Source organism: Marmota monax, unplaced genomic scaffold, assembly GCF_021218885.2.
Source record: "Marmota monax isolate L192 unplaced genomic scaffold, Marmota_monax_Labrador192_F-V1.1 WCK01_AAM20220418_F8-fsc00007, whole genome shotgun sequence".
Taxonomy (NCBI): Eukaryota; Metazoa; Chordata; class Mammalia; order Rodentia; family Sciuridae; genus Marmota; species Marmota monax.
Window position 1 is genome coordinate 4,543,338 of NW_026692781.1, and position 20,890 is coordinate 4,564,227.

Below are 20,890 nucleotides of genomic sequence, written 5' to 3' on the forward strand. Positions count from 1 at the left end.
TTAAAAGCATTAAGTAAATGCTTGATTCTTTGCAAACTTTATACTATTTATCAAGCAATCTTTGAGGGATAGGTAAGAATGGCTTCCCTATTTGATAAAGCTAAACCCAAGCTCCCTCCCAGGAACTTCATGAGGCAACAGCAAGTCAGAGGAATTAGCAGTTCCCCACAGATCATCAGAGAGTTCCATGTTTTCTATGTGCAATAGGAAAATTAGAGATTAAGGAATATTTGATTGCCAAACAAATAAAAAAGCATGTAAGCATTTTAGTTAACTTTCCTTTTTACCCATAGATTTATACACTTCCTTCCTAATTCAGGAAAATTAATGAAAATCTATTGTCCAAAACACCACTGTTCATGCAAATGACCAACTCGTTGATGATTTTTTTACAAGCCTAAAATCCATTAAACATGATCAGTAGGCAATTTTTTAAATCATGTTATTTTAGGTTTCCAGCCTGTGAATACTATAGATTTTATATTATATAACATTCTCACTGAATCCCCTGACTAGAAGGAATTTCTTTTCTCTAAACCTCCATAGAATTGTATCTACCACTTCTACCACTTCTTCCTTGGAAAACTGGGAATGGAACCATCATTTGACCCAGCTATCCCTCTCCTTGATTTATACCCAAAGGACTTAAAACAGCATACTACAGGGACAGACACATAATTCTTTACAGCAGCACAATTCACAATAGCTAAATTGTAGAATCAACCTAGGTGTCCTTCAGTAGATGAATGGATTTTAAAAAATGTGGTATATACACACAATGGAATATTACTCAGCAATAAAAGAGAATAGAATCATGGCATTTGCAGGCAAATGGATGGAGCTGGAGAAGATAATGTTAAGTGAAGTTAGCCAATCCCAAAAAATCAAATGCTGATGTTTTCCGATATAAGGAGGCTAATTCATAGTGGGGCAGGGAGAGGGATCATGGGAAGAATAGATGAACTCTAGATAGGGCAGAGGGGTGAAAGTGGGAGGGAGGGGCACGGGCATAGAAATGAGGGTGGAATGAGATGGACATCGTTATCCAAAGTACATGTATGTTGCTGGTGGGACTGCAAATTGGTGCAGCCAATTTGGAAAGCAGTATGGAGATTTCTTGGAAAGCTGGGAATGGAGCCACCATTTGACCCAGCTATTCCCCTTCTTGGTCTATTCCCTAAAGACCTAAAAAGAGCATGCTACAGGGACACTGCTACATCGATGTTCATAGCAGCACAATTCACAATAGCAAGACTGTGGAACCAACCTAGATGCCCTTCAATAGATGAATGGATAAAAAAAATGTGGCATTTATACACAATGGAGTATTACTCTGCATTAAAAAATGACAAAATCATAGAATTTACAGGGAAATGGATGGCATTAGAGCAGATTATGCTAAGTGAAGCTAGCCAATCCCTAAAAAACAAATGCCAAATGTCTTCTTTGATATAAGGAGAGTAACTAAGAACAGAGTAGGGTCGAAGAGCATGAGAAGAAGATTAACATTAAACAGGGATGAGAGGTGGGAGGGAAAGGGAGAGAGAAGGGAAATTGCATGGAAATGGAAGGAGACCCTCAGAGTTATACAAAAGTACATACAAGAGGAAGTGAGGGGAAAGGGAAAAATAATACAAGGGGGACAAATGAATGTCAGTAGAAGAGGGGAGGGGAGGGGAGGGGAGGGGGGATAGCAGAGGATAGGAAAGGCAGCAGAACACAACAGACACTAGTATGGCAATATGTAAATCAATGGATGTGTAACTGATGTGATTCTGCAATCTGTATATGGGGTAAAAATGGGAGCTCATAACCCACTTGAATCAAATTGTGAAATATGATATATCAAGAACTATGTAAGGTTTTGAACAGCCAACAATAAAAAATTAAAAAAAAAAAAGAACACATTATGGCACTTTTGATATGAATAAATGAGCTAATCAGTGATAAAAAAAAAAAAAAAAACAAAGTACATGTATGAAGACACAAATGGTGTGAATATACTTTGTATACAACCAGAGATGAAAAATTGTGTAATATGAATTGTAGTGCATTCTGCTGTCATATATAACAAATTAGAATTTAAAAATCAATAATAATAATAATAATAATAAAGAATTTTATCTACCACTTCAAAGGCTCTCCTGTCTACCTTGCTTTAAGTGTCTTTTCCTTCTATAATTCTATAATTCTCCTTACCACACTACATATAACATTAGCAGCTATTCAACAAATGATAGCTGAAAGGGTGAATTTGCACAAGTCAAACAGCTCTGTACCATTTGACCTCCTGACTGAGATGTCCAAGGAAAAATTAAAACCGAGAACAAAAATATCTAAGAAATGCTTAACCCACCTGGAAAACTATCTGAAGTGCCCACTTGAATCGCTAATGATAAATCATTATATGGTAAGGCCTAGGCAATTTCATTGTAGTTCAATACTGATTGTTTTAAGAATATTTTTCAGTTCAGGATTTCTGCCCTCCAGTTTGTCAGAATAGAGAATATGTGCAGCGGCATCAACAAGTAACAATGACATGACCCCTGTCTGAAACACACTGGGTGGGTGGTACTTACGACAGCCTGCCTCATCAGAGTTATCACTGCAGTCAAAAACACCATCGCAACGGTAACTGTTGCTAATACATTTACTCCCATCAGCACACTTGAATTGAGAAGCAGTACAGTTTAATACTAACAATGGAAGAGAAAAACATTAGAAATTAGTTCAGAGAGAAAATGACCAAACACTGAGATTTCTGTAAACACTGAGGGAAAAAAAAGCAAAGCAATCCACTTACCACAGTCGACCTCATCAGACCCATCAATACAGTCCTTGTCCCCATCACAGACAAAAGACGGGTCAATACACCGATGGTTGGGGCAACGAAACTGATTAGGTTGGCATGTCCCGGAAGTTTCTAATGTAAACAAAGCCAAGTAAGTTTATTTACTGTTCAACATGTACCAGAGCCAAATCGAAAAATACTAAGAAGCTACACAAGTTTTCTCGGTTATACGTGGGTTCAAGATTCTGTCAAATGAGCCCCATTGTCAGAGTCAGCAAACATGAGAACTTTTAAAACTAGGCAATTTTTGGAATCAAAAATTAAAAGAATACAGAGCAGAGTCAGAAAGTGTGACTGCATCTTGAAAACTGAACTACATTTAGCAAGTAAACATGAAGGGCTTGGACAGCCACCACATCTCACAAACACTGTTAAGTCCGTGACTCTCGACTAAAGCTAAGCAATGGAGCCCAAGGAGGCAACATGGGAACTGCAACCCACATGCCAATAGCTTCAGTGTGTAGACAGATCACAATGACTGGGATTAATATAAAGTCTAAACAGTTACAAAAACCAGGGTCCTATCTTGTTAAAGCACCTTTAAGTTTTGCTAAATGCAGAAACTAGAATAGAATGCAAAAACTAGAAGGGACTTTAAAGCTCATCTACTCCAAGAGGAAACTGACTTGCCTAATCACACAACCAGGATTAGAATTTACTCTGGAGAGCTTTGCTTCACCTTAAATTATCATTGCAGACATGCAAATGAACAATAACTTAAAAGGGTAAGAACTGGAGAGAGGAAAACCAGGTAGGTAAGAGTAACAGAAATTTAAATTTTCTGTACACCTTTATTATTCTGTTGTCTTTTTGCCTTGCATCAAGTGAAAAGAATTGTATCTACCACTTCAAAGGCCCTCCTAACTGTCTACCTTGCTTTAAGTGTCTTTGCCTTCTATGATTCTCCTTACCACAGTCTAAGGACAAACACTATATATAACATTAGCAGCTATTCTACAAATGATAGCTGAAAGGGTGAATTTGTACAAGTCAATACCACATACCGCTCTATACCATTTGACCTCCTGACTGAGATGTCCAAGGAAAAACTAAAACCGAGAACAAAAATATCTAAGAAATCCATTGCCAAATGTCTGGATATGTTTATATGATTTCTTAAATTTGCTTTAAATATCTGAATAGTTAGTTGAGGGACTCTTTTTTCAGCAGGGTTTCACTATATGGTCCAGGCTGTTATCAACTACAGGGATCAAGAGATCCTCCAGCCTCAGCCTCCTGAGTAACTGGGAGTATAGGTATGTGCCACTTTTTTTCAGGTCCTATCTGAGTGTTTGGCATGAGAGAACAGCCCATTTTCTTCCACAGAATTTAAGATCTGTAGGACTCTGAACTTCCCAGAGGCAGGTACCTGCCTTGATGTTTTACAGCCCATTGATACACAGATGGACAGACAGAATAAGAGTACCCAAAGAACAATGAAAATAGTTTGGCCTACTGACTAGCTGACCAACCAAGAGACACTCGTGCAAAACTTACGGCAGTGCTTCTCGTCAGATCCATCGCCACAGTCATTGTCTGTGTCGCAGACCCAGTTCCTTGGGATACAAAGATTATTATCACAGGTGAAGTAGGACCCCGAGCAGGAAGCAGGTGCGCGGGTGGGACAGTTTTGCTCATCACTGCCATCCACACAGTCGTTTTGCTTGTCACAGCGCCAGTGTGCAGGGATGCACTCTCCTCCATGAGCACAGGTGAATGCCGTAGGCGAACAGGTGTTATCTGCAAAGCAGTGAACTGGTCATGAAGGTATTTGCTTTTCCAGCATTTTACATGAGTTCTTGCCTTGTGGGCCACAGGCTCTCCTTTTTCAGTGAGAGCATTATATAAAATACGGAGAGATGTGCATCAAATGATACCCTCTAATCATCAAAATCCTCTAAGTACTATACGTACACTTAATGTTTATGTTTGTATATCTGTAAGGATATATATATCCTCTCTTAATTCTCACAACAATACTATGAAGTATGTATAATTATCTGCATTTTACAAATATAGAAAACTGAGACTCTGAGAGATTTAGAAATCTGCCTAAGATCACCAGGTGCGGTGGCGCACTCCTGTAATTCCAGAGGCTCAGGAGGGTCAGGCAGGAGGATCATGAGTTTAAAGCCAGCCTCAGCAACAGAGAGGCACTAAGCAACTCAGGGAGACCCTGTCTCTAAATACAATACAAAATAGGGCTGGGGATGTGGCTCAGTGGTTGAGTGCCAATCCCCAGTACCAAAAAAGAAATCTGCCTAAGATCCAAGCTGTAGTTGATGTGGTCAATAGGTACATCTTTAACTTCTAAAGGAAGCTTCACTTCCTCCAATCATAATTTCAAACTCAGTCTACAGAAACCTTGAAATATATAAAATATCCAAGTACAAATGGACAATCTGAGAAGCAGGAAAATATTCATAGAAAGATGAAACTTTCAGAAATTCCAGAAAAACCGCACAAGTGAACTTCTATTTTTCAATTCTGGCACTCTTCTTTTTCTCCAAAAAGACAGGTTACTATTACTATTGGTCTCACCTTGACAGAGATTTCTAAGATTTCAACTGTCCTCTAACTTTATTGTTTAAAACTTCAATGGGATACATATGCCTTCTGTAATAGCATTTTATTAAACCTCAAACTTCAAAGACTAGAAAACCAGCAAATAAGAGGTAAAGGTTAAGACCATCATTTCACCCTTAATTCATGTTACTCCAAAAGGTGGGGAAAAGAAATATAACATATGAAATTTGCAAAGACTATGATGGCAAGTACCCAATGTGATAATATTTTCTCAGATACTAAAGGCTATATCCATTTTGATTCAACTGTGTGGGGGGCAGGGGCTAGGGATGGAATCCAGGGCCTCATGCATACTAAGCAAGTGCTTTGTCACTAAGCCACATCCCTAATCCTGACTCAACTTTCTGAGTGCTTATCAAGATGTAATGACTCTGAATTGGTCCAAAGAGCTAATGTCCAAACAAATTCATTGAAGATAATCTAAATCAACGCTGGATACTATTTGTGACATTATATGAAAGGCATTTATTGCTTAGCTTCCTAAAAGCCTTTGGAGTACATGTTAAGAATCTGAAATTCTAAAAGATATTTTTCCTATATAAATAACCTAAGCTTCTTCAGGAAATATCTCCCGAGCACAGCTACTTACTAGATGCACCACACAGATGCTCGTCACTGTTATCATGACAGTCGTCAACTCCATCACAACGGTAGTAACTGGGCACACATCGGCCATTGTTGCAGGAGAAGGAAAAAGAGCCACACTGCTCAGTGGGTGGTTCACGGACCGGGTCTCCCTCGCAAGTCAAGTGATTGGAAGTCAGCCTCATTCCATAGGGGCACCCACATACCCGCTGGAAATTTGGCACTGGGAAGCAGAAGTGGCTGCAATCGCCATTGGGGTGGCTGGGTTGACTGCAGTAGTTAGATCCTGAAAATGGAAAATGCAAAGCCCTGACAGAGTAAGTTCTACACATGCCCATTACATTGATCACAGGTTTGATTCATGAAGGCACACAAACAGGAAAGAACACTGTTCATACCCAGTATTAAAACATAGCAAGCATCCTCTTGGAAGTAATAACATAATAAATATGTTATTATACCCTGCTACAAACAGCAGGGTATAATAACATATTTAAGTAGATAGGAGCCTAACAGTTGTGTGCAGTACACAAGCTATCCAGACATCCACAGAGCTTTGTTTTCAAAACTAAACAAACTACCCATTTCATGGTGCAAGTTTACACTCTTATCCCCAGCAGCTCAACTCAGAGAAGCTTGTCTACACTCAAGAAGGCGGCTGAGAGAAGGAAGGTTGAAATTTCTATTTAAAACAGAAAAGTGCTAAAAATGTATATTTCTCAATGACACTTTCAGAGTTGAAGAGACTTAAAGAGTGACAGTAATATAGAATTATCAAGAGCTATATTAATAAGTACTTAAAGCAAAAAGGAGTCACCATATTTGATATGGTTGTACTTTTTATATGGATGTATAAAAAAAAAGAAAACTTGACGAGCTCACTCACCTGTCTGGACGCTGATGTCATATGACTTCACGTGCATTATGTTGTTGATGCCACTTCGAATGACCCTCATATCTCCCCCATCCGTTTTCCTGACTTGAACAATTGCACCCAGTCTCCAATCGGTAAAAAACACATAATCTAAAAAGGAATACAGAGGATTTGTATTTTCAGTCATCACTTACTTATAAATAAATCACTTAGGGAATTAACTTACTTATAAATAAATTTCTGAGAGAAAGCAATAGGCTTGTAATGCTTCTCACAATTCCAAGACTCTTCTCCCACAAATATCTCTAATCTGTCTCTGTAACCATTTTCCATGACCAGTTATTCTCTATAAATGCTCTTTGGAAGTCTACATTTTATTAATATCATGGTCAGGTTCAGGGCAAGTATGCATGAAATTTTATGATGGCATTTAGATTTAAACTTTGATAGGAAAAAGTTTGTTTTATTCTCAATGTTCTTCTATATGAGGCCCCTTAAGACTAGGCTCTTCTCCCAACATTAAGTTGCCTAGTGGGTAAGCAAAATACTTAACTATGTGAAGACAACGGACAACATCTAACATCCCTTCCAAGTCCAAAATTCTGTAGCCCATGTCTGCATGAGAATGCTTAATTTTTTAATGTTCAACTTTAATAAGTTGTTGAGAAGGAAAAGTACAAATCTAGTCCAAAGAGGAACTTTCAGTATGTTTGAGGATTGGTAAAAATATCAACATAAGAGTTCATACACCTGCAACCTCATCCATGTTCCATGGTGCTCAGAATGGCAAAACAGAGGCAGCATAAGATTTTACCTAACAAAAATTTAATCATGTTCACTTTATACTAACTACTGAAGCAAGGAAGTAAACACATAGACATCAACAGTGTTCAAAAGAAAAAACTGAATCAACATGGATTTTCTCTTGGGCTATCATTGAAAATTCCAATTAACTAGAAAACATTTAAGATGCCACAAATTTGATCATGAGATCAATTTTCCTTATCTGTGGTCTAATCAATGACCAATCAGTTATTGGACTCACTAAATCTTTTTTCCATGACAAAGTCAGTCCCACCATTCAGGAGGTATATATAATAACATATTTAAGTAGATAGGAGCTCAATCAAACTTTCAGTCCTGTGCAATGTATAGTCAAGAAGACCTAGTCTGTTGGTAAAAAGGGGCATAATGTCCACGGTATGACACAACAAAAGAACTTTCCATTAGAGATCCACCCTGTGAGCCAGGGTTGGAAGAAACTGCTCTCGTTATTTTGGGAATGTCATGTTGTTCTCATGGGGATACACTCAAGTTTTGGTTCATACTGATGAAACCAAAAGGTACTGAAATTGCATTTTTATTCAATCCCAAAACATTTCAGCACAGAGCAGAGAGAATACAACATTCTTATAATATTCCTATATAGCAGCAAATAGCATGTATCTGATATCATTAGAGAAAAGGGAGTAAATACTTGAGAGGGTGACTATTTATAATTGACTCATCTCACCAAAAATCTCACAAGAGCATGTCTTAAATATTTTTAAATACCACACACTCCAAAGATAAAACAGACAGCAGGGTGGAATATGCAATATATTTACTCTTCATTCCACACTTTATGCACGTGAGAAAATTGTTGATTTATGGCCAATGTCTAGTTTTTTTTTAAAGGATTATACTGATTATTCAAAGTAGTTTCAACTAGCATATAGTTAGGGCCTTTGGTGGCCACTGTATAGTGTCACCCCTCGAACTGATTATGGTTTTTCATGCATAACCAGAATAGACATCAATCTTTCCTCACTCTTGGCCTAACAGTTGTGTGTAGTTCACAAGCTATCCAGCCATCCACAGAGCTTTGTTTTCAAAACTAAACAAACTAGCCATTTCATGGTGCAAGTTTACACTCTTATCCCCAGCAGCTCAACTCAGAGAAGCTTGCCTACACTCAAGAAGGGGGCTGAGAAAAGGAAGGTTGAAGCACTGGCTGTGATCATGGAGTTTTCCCAGAATCCCAAGCTTCCCAGCAATCTCCAAGAGTAACATGAAAATTCTTTGGAAAGAGTGTTGAAGAAATAATCATGTCTTTCTGTTTCTTTAAGTAGTACCCTAACATTTCTCTACAACAAAGATAATTACCCAACATTTTGATGAACAAGCTTCAAAATTATTCAATGGATATACAATTGATGGATATACGGAATCATTTTTCTACAAAGTTCTGATGAGGTTCTTGCAAACAGAGAACAATGAAATCCTATCATAGTTCCTATAAACAACTCTTGCTATCTAATTCTTGAATGACTTTAAATCATTCAATGAGGCAGTGATTCACTATTTCTTCACGTGAAACTTAGTTATGTAAGTACATACTCAGGAATTGTAGAAGTGTCAACTACAAAGTGCTATGCCTAAATAAGTTATCGACATTCTTATCTAAATGGGTCCAAAGCAACACACTCTAAAACTCTTATTTTCCATCAACAAACCAACTGTTTTGTCTACATATAATAGCACCATTTTGATTTTTTGTATTTTAAAGTAACAAGCTTTTCTGAAATTGTGAGAGAGACCAATGAGAATGGTTTTACTGTTATGAATTGCAAAGTATAAAACAACACACACTTTTTTATTGATTCAAAACATACCTTTAAAGACAGTAAGTCCAAATGGATGTGTCATCTGCTCGATATGGCCCAGAGTTCTTCTATCTAACCCATCAAAGGTGCTGTGCTCAATTTTATCAAAAAAGGCATCTACCCAGTATAATTGTGAAGCACTAAAACAATAAAATACTTAAGTTATCCCTTATCCAAAAACCAGCAGATCACCCTGAGGGAATTCAAAATCAAAATGCTCAATCAACACCTTTATCAAACAAAGTTTGATAAAGTTTTAGGCCCCTCAGAAAAGGAAAGCTACTTTCATCAAATGACTTTCAATTAACTATCTTTGAAAACTTGAAATGTTGCTATCTTTGAGTGGGGATTTTATTTTTCTCCTTGTAAAATCCATAAGTTAAGGAAAATGTTGGTAATATCACCTATGTTTAAAAGGCTTTTTTTTCCCTCCCATAACTACTTTGGCATATCATATTCAAAAGCTAATTTATATTTTCCTTTTCCATATTCCTAGATGGATCATCAATTTTCTAGAACTATATCTCATACCTCAAAATTCTCCCAAAATGCATATGAACAGATACACATTTGTTGATTGACTTCAAAATTTTCCTATCCTCAAGACACCCCTGGAGGAAATTACACATAACCAGTGTTTCATCAAATCCTTATTCTACTACTAATAGGGTTGGGACTCACTTCCTCCCTCTCGACCCTCCACTATGCCCTGTCATTCTGTTGCTTCTAGAAATTTCCTCAGAAAATTCATGAAAGCATTGGTTTTCATCCCACCAGTAACTGGCCAACCACGTTTGTGTTCTTATATCATTTAACATCCTCCTCCCATCTCAATTAATGATTAAAAAGTTTCTGAGGACATGGAGTGTGCTTTTCCTTACTCCATCATAGCACCCCACTTTGCCGTTATGTGTGTGTTGCACTAAGTGGGAACTCAGTAACGAATGATATGGGGTGATTCCTACTTACCCCCAATCGATGGCCAATCCATTGGGCCATCCAAGAGTGGTATTCACTATAGGCTCAAGGTGAGATCCATCAGTCCACGCTCTCAAAATTTTAGCAGGACGGAACCAATCAGAGAAGAATATATACCTGGAAAAAGAGGTAATAAATCATGGATGTTAACGAGGGATGAATTACATGACTCAGGGATTTCACAAAAACAAATTTTCTAGAGACTTGCTGGAATTAATTTCATTTTCTGTATATGCTGTGAAGCTTAACAGACTATTGTATAACTAATATAATTCTTAGTTAAAAGTACAGTTATCAATATGTAATCAAAGTGAAAAACACACATGGTATTAAAATAAACATCCAAAACAGAAAACCACTGTCCTAGACTTTAAAACCTAAAACAATTGTCACCCAATACTCCATGTTATTGAAATAAAATAATAGACCACCATGAGCAATAAAGTAGATTGTATCCTCTCTTTCTCTTTGGATTAAACATCCAGGACCCACTAGATCTACTAGATTACTTCCTATTATTCTTCTATAAGGAGTTGATAAATTTGCAATAAAAACATTTCATCCCAGATGAAGAAAAGCATCCAAATCAATATAATACTCAAACAATATCGTACTCAAAGCATCTTTTTGTTTTCATTATGAGGACTGGGAAAAAAAGTCTATGGGAGAAAGAAATCCTTTCCTCTTTCATATAATCCCTAGGAATCAAAATTAGTCATTTCCAAAGTGTGACTTTCTGAAATGTGACTTCATATCATTTTAAATGAAAAAGCCATTAAGAATTTAACCACTTTACAAAACCACATGCCAAAGAGTTAGTTAAGATAAATTCACTAGAAAAAATCTATGGTTTACCTCTCTATAGGACCACAGAATTTCTTATCAATGATATAAGTTTTAAAGTATGTTTCTTATATTGTTTTACAAAGAGAAAATAAAAATATAAAGTGCATACTGCAGAGGTGGCAGAGAGACCTGGGTTAGGCAGAGCTGTACATAGAACAGAGTTGGAGTCTGAACACTAACTCTCAGCAATGACTGTGAGTCCTCCACAATTCCCTAACATGGGCATTATACATACTTTTTCACAAACTGGTTTCGGGATTAGATGAGAGTATGTATGTTAAGGGCTCACTACATGAATGAATCGGGCTTCAGTGAATGACCACTGCTCTTTTTCCATCCAAATACAACAACATACCTTGCTGCAAACAATCATGTCAGCTATTAAACATATTTTTTAAATCTTTTTGTTATTACATTATAGATACACATAATAGAGGGGTTCATTTGACATATTCATAAATGCATAAAACAGTTTGCTCCATTTTGATCTCCAGTACTTCCCTTTTCCCTTCTCACCTTCCCCTCCCCACCATGATCTCCTTCTTCTACTCTATTGTTATTCCCCCTATTTATTTTTAATTGGTGCATTACAATTATGCATAAAATTGGAATGCATTATGACATCTTCAAACATGCACACAATGTGATCTGGAACTTTTACTCCCCAGTCGTTTGCCCTCCCCTCCTCCCCATCCTTGGTCCCCTTTTTATTAGTTCTCTTTAGTTATATATAACATTAGGGTTCATTCTGACGTAATTATGAAAGCATGGAATATACTTTGTTCTAATTCAATCCCCAGTACTTTTCCTCTCTCTCACCTCCTCCCTCCCCGTTCCCTTCCCTTTACTCTACTAATCCTTCTGCTATTCACCTTTAGGTTTTCTTTATCTAGTTTGTATCTTGTGGATGTACATGATGGTGGGACTCAGTGTAGCATAATCACGTATATACATAGGAAAGTCAGGTCAGATCCATTTCACTGTTCTTCCCTTATAGCATCCCTTCTCCCTCTCCCTCAGTCCCTGTTACAATTTGGATGTGTAGTGCCCTCCAAAAGATCATGTGTGAAACAATGCAAGAACATCCAGAGGTGAAATTATTGAATTATGAGGCCTTAACCTAATCAGTGAATTAGTCCCCTGCTAGGGATTAACTGAGTGGTAACTGAAGGTGAGTAGGACATGGTTGGAAGAGGTAGGTCACTGGGGGCATGGCTTTGGGGTATATATTTGGTGAGCTGAGCTTACTCTCTCTCTCTCTCTCTCTCTCTCTCTCTCTCTCTCTCTCTCTTTCTCTCTTTCTCCCCCCCCCCCATTTCTGACACTCATGTGAGCTGCTTCCCTTAGCCATGATATTCAGCCTTACCTAAAGCCCCAAGGAATGAAACCGGCTGTCTATGGACTGAGACCTCTGAAACCATGAACCCCCCAAATAAACTTTTAAACCTCTAAAATTATTCTTATCAGGTCTTTTAGTCACATCAGAAAAAAAGGCTGACCAAAACAGTCCTCTTCATCTAACCTACTGATCTTTCTTCTATTATGATGGAATGTCCTCCCTTTTACCTAGCTTCTTTGGACTAGCTTCTGCAGATCAGAGAAAAACATTCAAACTTTGGTTTCCTGGGTCTAACTTATTTCACTTAGTATGATAGTTTCCTGTTCCATCCATTAGCTGGAAAATGTCATAATTTCATTCTTCTTTATGATTGAGTAATACTCCAGTGTGTGTGTGTGTGTGTGTGTGTGTGTGTGTGTGTGTGTACACATTTTCTTTATCCATTCATCTGTTGAAAGGCACCTTGATTGGTTCCCTAGCTTGGCTATTGTGAATTGTACTGCTATTGACAATGATGTGGCTACATCCCTCTAGTATTTTATAGCTAATTTTAGATTTTTTGGATATATAGCAAGGAGTGGGATAGCTGAGTCATATGGTGGTTCCACCCAGTTTTTTGAGGACTCTCCATACTGCTTTCCAGAGTGGCTGCACTAATTTGTAGTCCCAACAACAACCTATGAGTGTACCTTTTTCCCCACATCCTCACCAACACTTATTATTTGTATACTTGATAATTGCCATTCTGACTAGAGTGAGGCGAAACTCAATGTAGTTTTGATTTGCATTTCCCTGATGGCTAGCGATGTGGAACATTTTTTCATATATTTGTTGGGCCAATCGTATTTCTTCTTTTGAGAAGTATCTTTTTAGTTCTTTTGCCAATTTATTAATTGGGTTATTTGATTTTTTTTGGTGTCAAGCTTTTTGAGTTCTTTATATATTCCGGATATTAATGCCCTATCCAAGGAACAAAGACCTTCTCCCATTCTGTAGGCTATCTAGTCATACTCTTAACTGTTTCCTTTGCTGTGCAGAAGTTTTTAAGTTTGACGCCATCCTATCTATTGATTTTTAGTTTTATTTCTTACACTTTATAAATCTTGTTAAGAAAGTCATTTCCTGGGTCTGGGGTTGTAGCTCAGTGGTAGAGCGCTTGCCTAGCATGTATGAGGCACTAGGTTCAATTCTCAGCACCACATAAAAATAAATAAATTAAATAAAGGTATTATGTCCATCTACAAATAATAATAATTATGATTTTAAAAAAATCAGTTCCTGAGCCTACATTTTGGAGTGGTGGGTCTATATTTTCTTCTAGCAGTTAACAGAGTTTGTTCTCATTCCTGGGTCTCTGATCCACTTTGAGTTGACTTTAGAGATAAAGGTCAAGCTTCATTCTTCTACATACGGATATCCAGTTTCCCAGCGCCATTTGTATGAAACATATTTTAAAAGAAAGGTAAGAACCAAAAAGGAATACTGTGGACTGTTCTGTCTTTTCTTCTCTGACCGCATCAATGACAGAACAGCAAAACATGAAACTGCCTGTGATCTGGAAAACTTCTTACTCTGAAAACTACCGAATGATTAAGCATGTTTTGTTACATTTCATAAGAATTCATTAAAACAGGGCAAGAATTGGAGTCTTTCCTCCTAATTCTGCTGCGTATCTTGTTCCTTCCCCAACAAATCTGTACCGCAACCACGGTCCTCTGCAACCATGAAAAAAAACATACCAGTACAAACCAGGGAAGCTGAGACTGAGAATAGTTTTTAGGAGATAAAGTGATTACTTAAGCTTATGCTAAAGGAGTAAAATTTAAGGTGATTTCAAGTTACATAGTTCAACCTTATATTTACTAAACTTGCCAAAAACCCCTAGGACATCACTTTTCCATGACTAAAAGAGGCATGGTTTCAAGCCCTTAGAAAAACAGGCACATACTTACCCAGCAAGAGGATGAACCACAATTGACCGGGGATTATTTAAATTCTCAATGATTTCCCGTCTGGATTTATCAGCAAGCCTCATGACACTAACACTTTGATAAGAAGGGTCTGTCCAGTAGAGATTCTTAGAAATCCAGTCAAAAGTCAAACTTTCAACATTTTCCACCCTATTTGCTGTGAGAATTTCTCTTCCTGTAAGTTCAAACATGGACATGGTTTAAACTAAGTATATCACATAAGACATAAATTTTCCTATTACTGCATATTTAAATTCTGTGTCAGTCAGAGCACATTTCAGGTACAAGAGGAATTAAAAAAAAAAAAAAAACACTGAGCAACAACATGAGATAAACCTCAAATTTATTCATTCCTCAAAGTTTGGATCTCAAAGAATAGATATGATACTTATAAATATAACCAGGAGTGGTGTAGTCTGGACTCACTCCCTTGTTCAAACTTCAAGGAAAAAAAAAATTCTCATTGCAGAACATCAGAAAAAAAAAAAAAAAAGATACCTGAGTTCACCTACTACCACCCCCAGACGGCTCCAAGGAGCTGATACTGCCAGGTACAACCAGGGGGTGACCGGAGGTGTTACCGCCCAACCCTCTCACCAGTCTTTCAACAGACTTTCACAACCACAAAGTTGCCAAGTTTGGAAAAGACCAGCAAAGATACCAGGAAGGAAATTAGAACTGGGTACAGGAGAAAAGAAACCACTTTCCTCTCTGAAAAAATATTTATGCTTTTCCCCTCTCTTCTTTCTTTTTCTCCACTCAAGAAAATCTCAGTCAGAATAGGTAATTAGATCTTTATTTTACAGTTAAAAAAAAAAAATCCTAGTATTTTCTGTCATTGTTTCAGCAAATCATAAAAATAAAGCCCTCTGTGAGATAGACAACATATTAGATATTTAGGTAACATAATATTGCTAATAATAGCTTACGGTAATTGAGCATTTACTATGATCCAGGAACTGATCCTATCCTCACAGCCAAGTAGGCATTATTTTGTCCATTTTATAGATGAGGAAAGTGAGTCACAGAGAAGTAAAGCATCTAGAAAGATGCCCTCAAAGCACTTTATAATGAGATGGGAGAGAGGAAGACACAATTGTGCCCAGAGGCAGAAATAAAAGAGTGCTGGGTGCTGTGATGGAGGTGTGCCGAGGATGGTGCCCAGCACAGACTCCTGGCCTATGGCATGAGTGCAGACGGTGGGGATATATGGAGAGTTCCTCCAAAGGGAAGCAGGAAACTGGGGGCTACAGGAGAGCAAACCTTGTGACTGAGAGGGAGAGAGGTTAAGAACTCCATGTGTTTGGGAGCATGAGGGTCAATGGGTTAATAACAGAAACAAAAGCAGAGGAAGAAGATCACAGGAAATCCAGGCTGTGTGGAGGCAGGAAGGAACAAGCAGTTGTACTCTTCTTCTAAGGCAGAGAGTCTGGGAAGAGTGGGATGAAGGAGTCCACTGGCCATGTTAATTTCAAACTGGTTGTGGATATCTAGAAGAGGCAGCCTGGATCTGAACCTCAGAGAGATTGCCATTAACACCTACGAGAAGGCTTCCCAGGCCTGCCTTTCATTCCCCAGGTTAGGAAGACACCCAACTAGTCAACATTACGCAAAAAGGCTCCCACAGTAATTTAACAACTAATGCACAAATGGGAATCAAACACCTAGACATTAGGACATTATGCAGAAAAAGGACCAATGCTGAACTCCAGAGATTAAAGTTAGGACAGGCAAAGGACAAAAGACTTCTAAGGGGGCTGGGGATGTGGCTCAAGCAGTAGCGCGCTCGCCTGGCATGCGTGCAGCCTGGGTTCGACTCTCAGCACCACATACAAACAAAGATGTTGTGTCCGCCGAAAACTAAAAAAATATTTTAAAAAAATTCTCTCTCTCTCTTTCTCTCTCTCTCTCTCTCTCTCTCTCTCTCTCTCTCTCTCTCTTAAAAAAAATTATAAAGACTTATAAGTGACACAAGAAGGAATGGACAAGAAATGAAAGGAAATCGAAACAGTTTTTGAGAAGATGACCAAAGAATCAAAGATAGGGACTAGAAAACATGGGATCCAAGATGATGGCGAGGAGGTAGGCTAAGATCAACTCCTCTAGGGTTGAAATCAAAGAAGAACAGCTGACCAAAGAAGTGGGTGATGGAGGACATGCACAGCCTCACAATCTTGCAAGGTCAGAAGCTCAGAGAGACTCAGTAATGCTGGTTACTGGAACACAAAACAGGACTGAAGACAATTATTTAGTTTAGCAACAAAGAGATGAGCAAGATGAGAAGGGTTCCAGGGAGGTGATGGGCAGATAGATTTTGAGGTGAGGAGTCATAAGGGGGGACAGGAAAGGGCAGACCAACCTTTCAAGAAAATTGCCCATGAAATAAATGAAGGAGAAAGGGCTGTCACTGGAAAGGAATATGCACTGGCAAATGGGCTACATTTTTAACAAAGAAAAAGACAAGTATACCTAATGGGGCAAAGTCAGTAGAAAAAGAGAATATTTTTTTAAATTTCAGATTAATTTTTAATTTCAGGTATAGAGATCAACAGATCATGCCATCAACCAAATAAAGTACCCAAAAGGAAAGTATGGCTGACCATAAATTATCTGTCTTCTTTGACCATTATAAAAATTTTAACAGAATTTTAATCAATTAAAACTTAAGTATGGATTTACAAATCCAAATCTCATATAATTCACTTTTTAAGAAATTGTCATTCCAAGTTCAGCCATTGGCACAAAAGTAAGCCAGTATCCCCAAAGAAACATCATCCCATTGGACCAATCTGAATGCTTCCAATATGAACCCTTAAGCTATTAAGGGTTTCCAGACACTTGACCTTCCTCTCCTGTTAACATTGTCATTATTAAAATACACCATCACTTATAACTTGTTTTGAAAATGAAAAGTGCTTGTTTCCAACATGATTTATTAAAAAAAACAAATTTCTTTTCTCAATCCAAAAAGTATTTATCAAACCTAATAAAGATCCTGCTTAAAAAGTGGATCTTAAAAGTTAAACTGAATGAATTATTTGTATGATTACTGAAAATAGCCAAAACACACACACACACACACACACACACACACATTTTCTTACCTGTGCCATCAATCTTTTGCTTATAAATCATATCTTTTGATGTATCTGAAAAAAAGATTGTGCTCTCCTGGGCATCAAAATCAATCCCAAGAAAAAAAGAAGGATTCCCTGTCACTGGAACCATGACATCCTCCTGGGTGGAGGGGGTGAATGGGATCCCACGCACAGCCAGTTCAGATGAAAAGATCAAGAAGTTCTTAATAGCTGTAGGAGGAAGGACAGCACAGTCAGCCACAGCACGGTTCTTGCCTTCACTAAATTCCAGACAAATCACATTGTTCATAAGACATTTTATCATCATGAAATATAATTTTGAAATAAACATAATAAATTTGTGAAAACCATAGCTGGTAATAATGGAAGGGAAGAAGAAGAAAAAAGCAACTACAAAGGTGATACACGTATTCAAAAAATTTATCCTTAGGGTTTACTGACATTAAAAGCAGTGTCCATATACTAAAAATTTTAAAATAGAATTAGCTAAACTCCATAGTAATTCCATCAAAATTCTCAAGTTGGAATAACTTTTGGATAGAAATCGACACCAACAATCACAGGAAAGCTTTTGGAGTGTCAAGATCAGAAAGAAAAAAAGAATCAACATCAATGGAAGAAAGGGGTAGGAAGAAGTGATTATTAAAAGCCAAGAAGGAGACAGACAGTACATCAGGAATTCAAAAAGACAGTGATAAAGGGAGTATAGCCAAGACATAATAACTGCAAAAAGGAATTTAAAAACAAAATCATTAGACAATGTACCACTGATAAAAGTTATAAACACATGGCTTTTTAAATGAGGGAGATTTTTATCTGAATCTAGAACTACCCCCAATGTTAACAAATTTATCTTAGTTAGAATCTTAAAGCTTAAAAAGTCCATAGAAGCTTCCAGAAGGACCATCTGGGAAGCAAGAATTTATCAAAGAGATGAAAAGAGAATTGCAAAAGGTAAAATGAAATAAATATTTTAGTCACATATTTCATTGTTGGTTAGGGGCCTAGGCCATGGGTGAATAATGAGGAGACCTGCAGGCAATCCAAGAGGAAGAAAGGAAAGCTTCAGTGGAAGAGTGAAACAGGAGCTGAGAGACAGGTGTAAAAATCAAAGTTTGAACTGGAATGAAAAACTTCATGAGGAATGGAGCCAGCCTAATACTCAAGAGTTTGTTTTGGATACAGAAATAAAGCCAGATGAGATTAAGGTGCGATGACCTGGCTCAAAGGGGCATACGTGGTGGTCTAAGAGAAGTCAATAAAAGGGATGGGCTACCTCCCTTCCCATCAAAGTTCAGGTTAATGTCTAAAGTGGAAATGGTAGGCTGGGGTACAGCACTTGTCTAAAGTACAAGTGAGTCTGGGCTTCATCCCCAGTACTGAAAAATAAAAAGAATTGGAAACAGTATACATAGTATGGAAAAGAACACCAAGTGCAGTCACATGGAATTCAGAAATCACAGTAAAAAAAGATGAATGTTTCAGGAAACAAAGAGGAAAGGAAGACCAAGAAAATCCTAGATGAGGATTTAAAGGAAAGACGGAATTTTACATCTTCAAATATAGCTCTATGTACAGAGAACATGGTGCCTACCAAAGAAGCTGTTCTGTGGGCTAGAGAAAGCTTTTTTGCAGTGAAGAAGTCAGACAGAGACCTGGCCCAGTGCCCAGCAACAGCAGCTGTCTGGCTACCCTGTGCTGCCTGCCAGAAGGACCCACCAACACAGATTTCTTACCAACACAGCGGCGCTCATCGCGATCCAGCTCAAAGCCAAATAAGCACTTGCAACGGTAACCCAAACCGTCGTTATCGGTTCTGTGACTGAGGACGCAGACATGCTCACAGCCCCCTTTGTTATCTCCACATGGGTTGCTAGCTGGGGGAGAAATACACAGGGTTCAATCACAATTAGACAGATGTAACGCTCCAAGTCATGTGAAGCCACTTTAGCCTGTAGATGAACCCAGTGATGGGTTTGCATCACTGGGGAGTCATCACTCCAGATGTAGTTACCACATCCGGCTGCGCAAACCCTCCCAACTTCACTGCTCTCCTGTCCATTCTCAAACTGGTGATTACAAAAATCAGGACTCCCACCACCAGATAACCATGGGATTCTTTTTCCACAGTAATTATAGGGTCTGTCTGCTAGCCTCAATGATTAGAATTAACTACCCACCCCCGAATTTTTCTTTTCTTTTCTTTTTTGTTTGTTTGTTTATTTTTGGTACCAGTGAACCCAGGGGTGCTTAACCACTGAGCCAAATCCCCAGGCCTTTTTTATATTTTATTTAGAGATAGGGTCTCGCTATTTTGCTGAGGCTGGCTTTGAACTTATGATCCTCCTGCCTCAGCCTCCTGAGCCTCCTGAGTTGTGCCACCGCACTCGGCACCACCCCAAATTTTTTAAAAATAAAAACCTTTAGTACTATCCTTATCATTCATAAAATATAATAAGTAACTATTACTCAATGGGTCCTTATTTTGTACAAAACTCCAATAAATAACCAATAACCCCAAGGAGTAAACCTTATTACCCCAATTTTACAGAAGTCTCTGAAAGGTTAGACAACTTGTCCAAGATTATTCATGCCTAAATAGCTAATTCTAATCGAGACCTGATTCCAAAACCCTATGTGTCCTGCCTCCCAAACTAGTTTATGTTTCCCAAAGCCATCTTTCAAGTTGTAACCTTGGGAAGCTCACTGCACACTGTACAAGACTGTCACAGACAAAACTTTCAGATTTACTTTCTAAATTGTCTTCTGAACCTTTGACTTATTCTTCAGAATGGTCTCTTTCTCTTCTCAAGTGGATTTATTTGGGGAAATAATCTGGATGATCAAACTGGGTAAAGGCACATGTGAAATTAGTAGCTTTATAAATTAAGTCTGAAAAGTACTCCAAATTGAGATTTCCAACATGTTTTCAGATATATATTCCCAGGATGAAGATATCAAAGGTTATTCATCTTCAATATCTATTCAATTCTAGTATATTTTTTTAAGCAACCTAATTGCCTGTTGTCTCTCTCCATCCTAAACAGTTTCATCACTTAATATGAGAGTTTGAAAACAAATCTGTATTTCTCCAAATTACAGTTCACCAATATTAAGC

General features: G+C 37.9%; 1 protein-coding gene across 2 annotated transcripts in view; it reads right to left on the reverse strand.

Moving 5' to 3' along the window:
* Lrp2 (LDL receptor related protein 2) overlaps window positions 1-20,890 on the reverse strand; it is a 197,621-nt gene that overhangs the window by 98,205 nt on the left and 78,526 nt on the right. For both annotated transcript variants that reach the window (XM_046447392.2, XM_046447391.2), the window contains exons 15-24: window positions 19,509-19,649; window positions 17,779-17,982; window positions 14,657-14,849; window positions 10,511-10,636; window positions 9,551-9,681; window positions 6,909-7,046; window positions 6,027-6,308; window positions 4,349-4,591; window positions 2,804-2,923; window positions 2,580-2,696 (exon numbers count right to left, since the gene is read on the reverse strand). In XM_046447392.2, coding sequence (XP_046303348.1) covers window positions 2,580-2,696; window positions 2,804-2,923; window positions 4,349-4,591; window positions 6,027-6,308; window positions 6,909-7,046; window positions 9,551-9,681; window positions 10,511-10,636; window positions 14,657-14,849; window positions 17,779-17,982; window positions 19,509-19,649 — 1,695 coding nt within the window. The remainder of the gene's footprint in view (window positions 1-2,579; window positions 2,697-2,803; window positions 2,924-4,348; window positions 4,592-6,026; window positions 6,309-6,908; window positions 7,047-9,550; window positions 9,682-10,510; window positions 10,637-14,656; window positions 14,850-17,778; window positions 17,983-19,508; window positions 19,650-20,890) is intronic.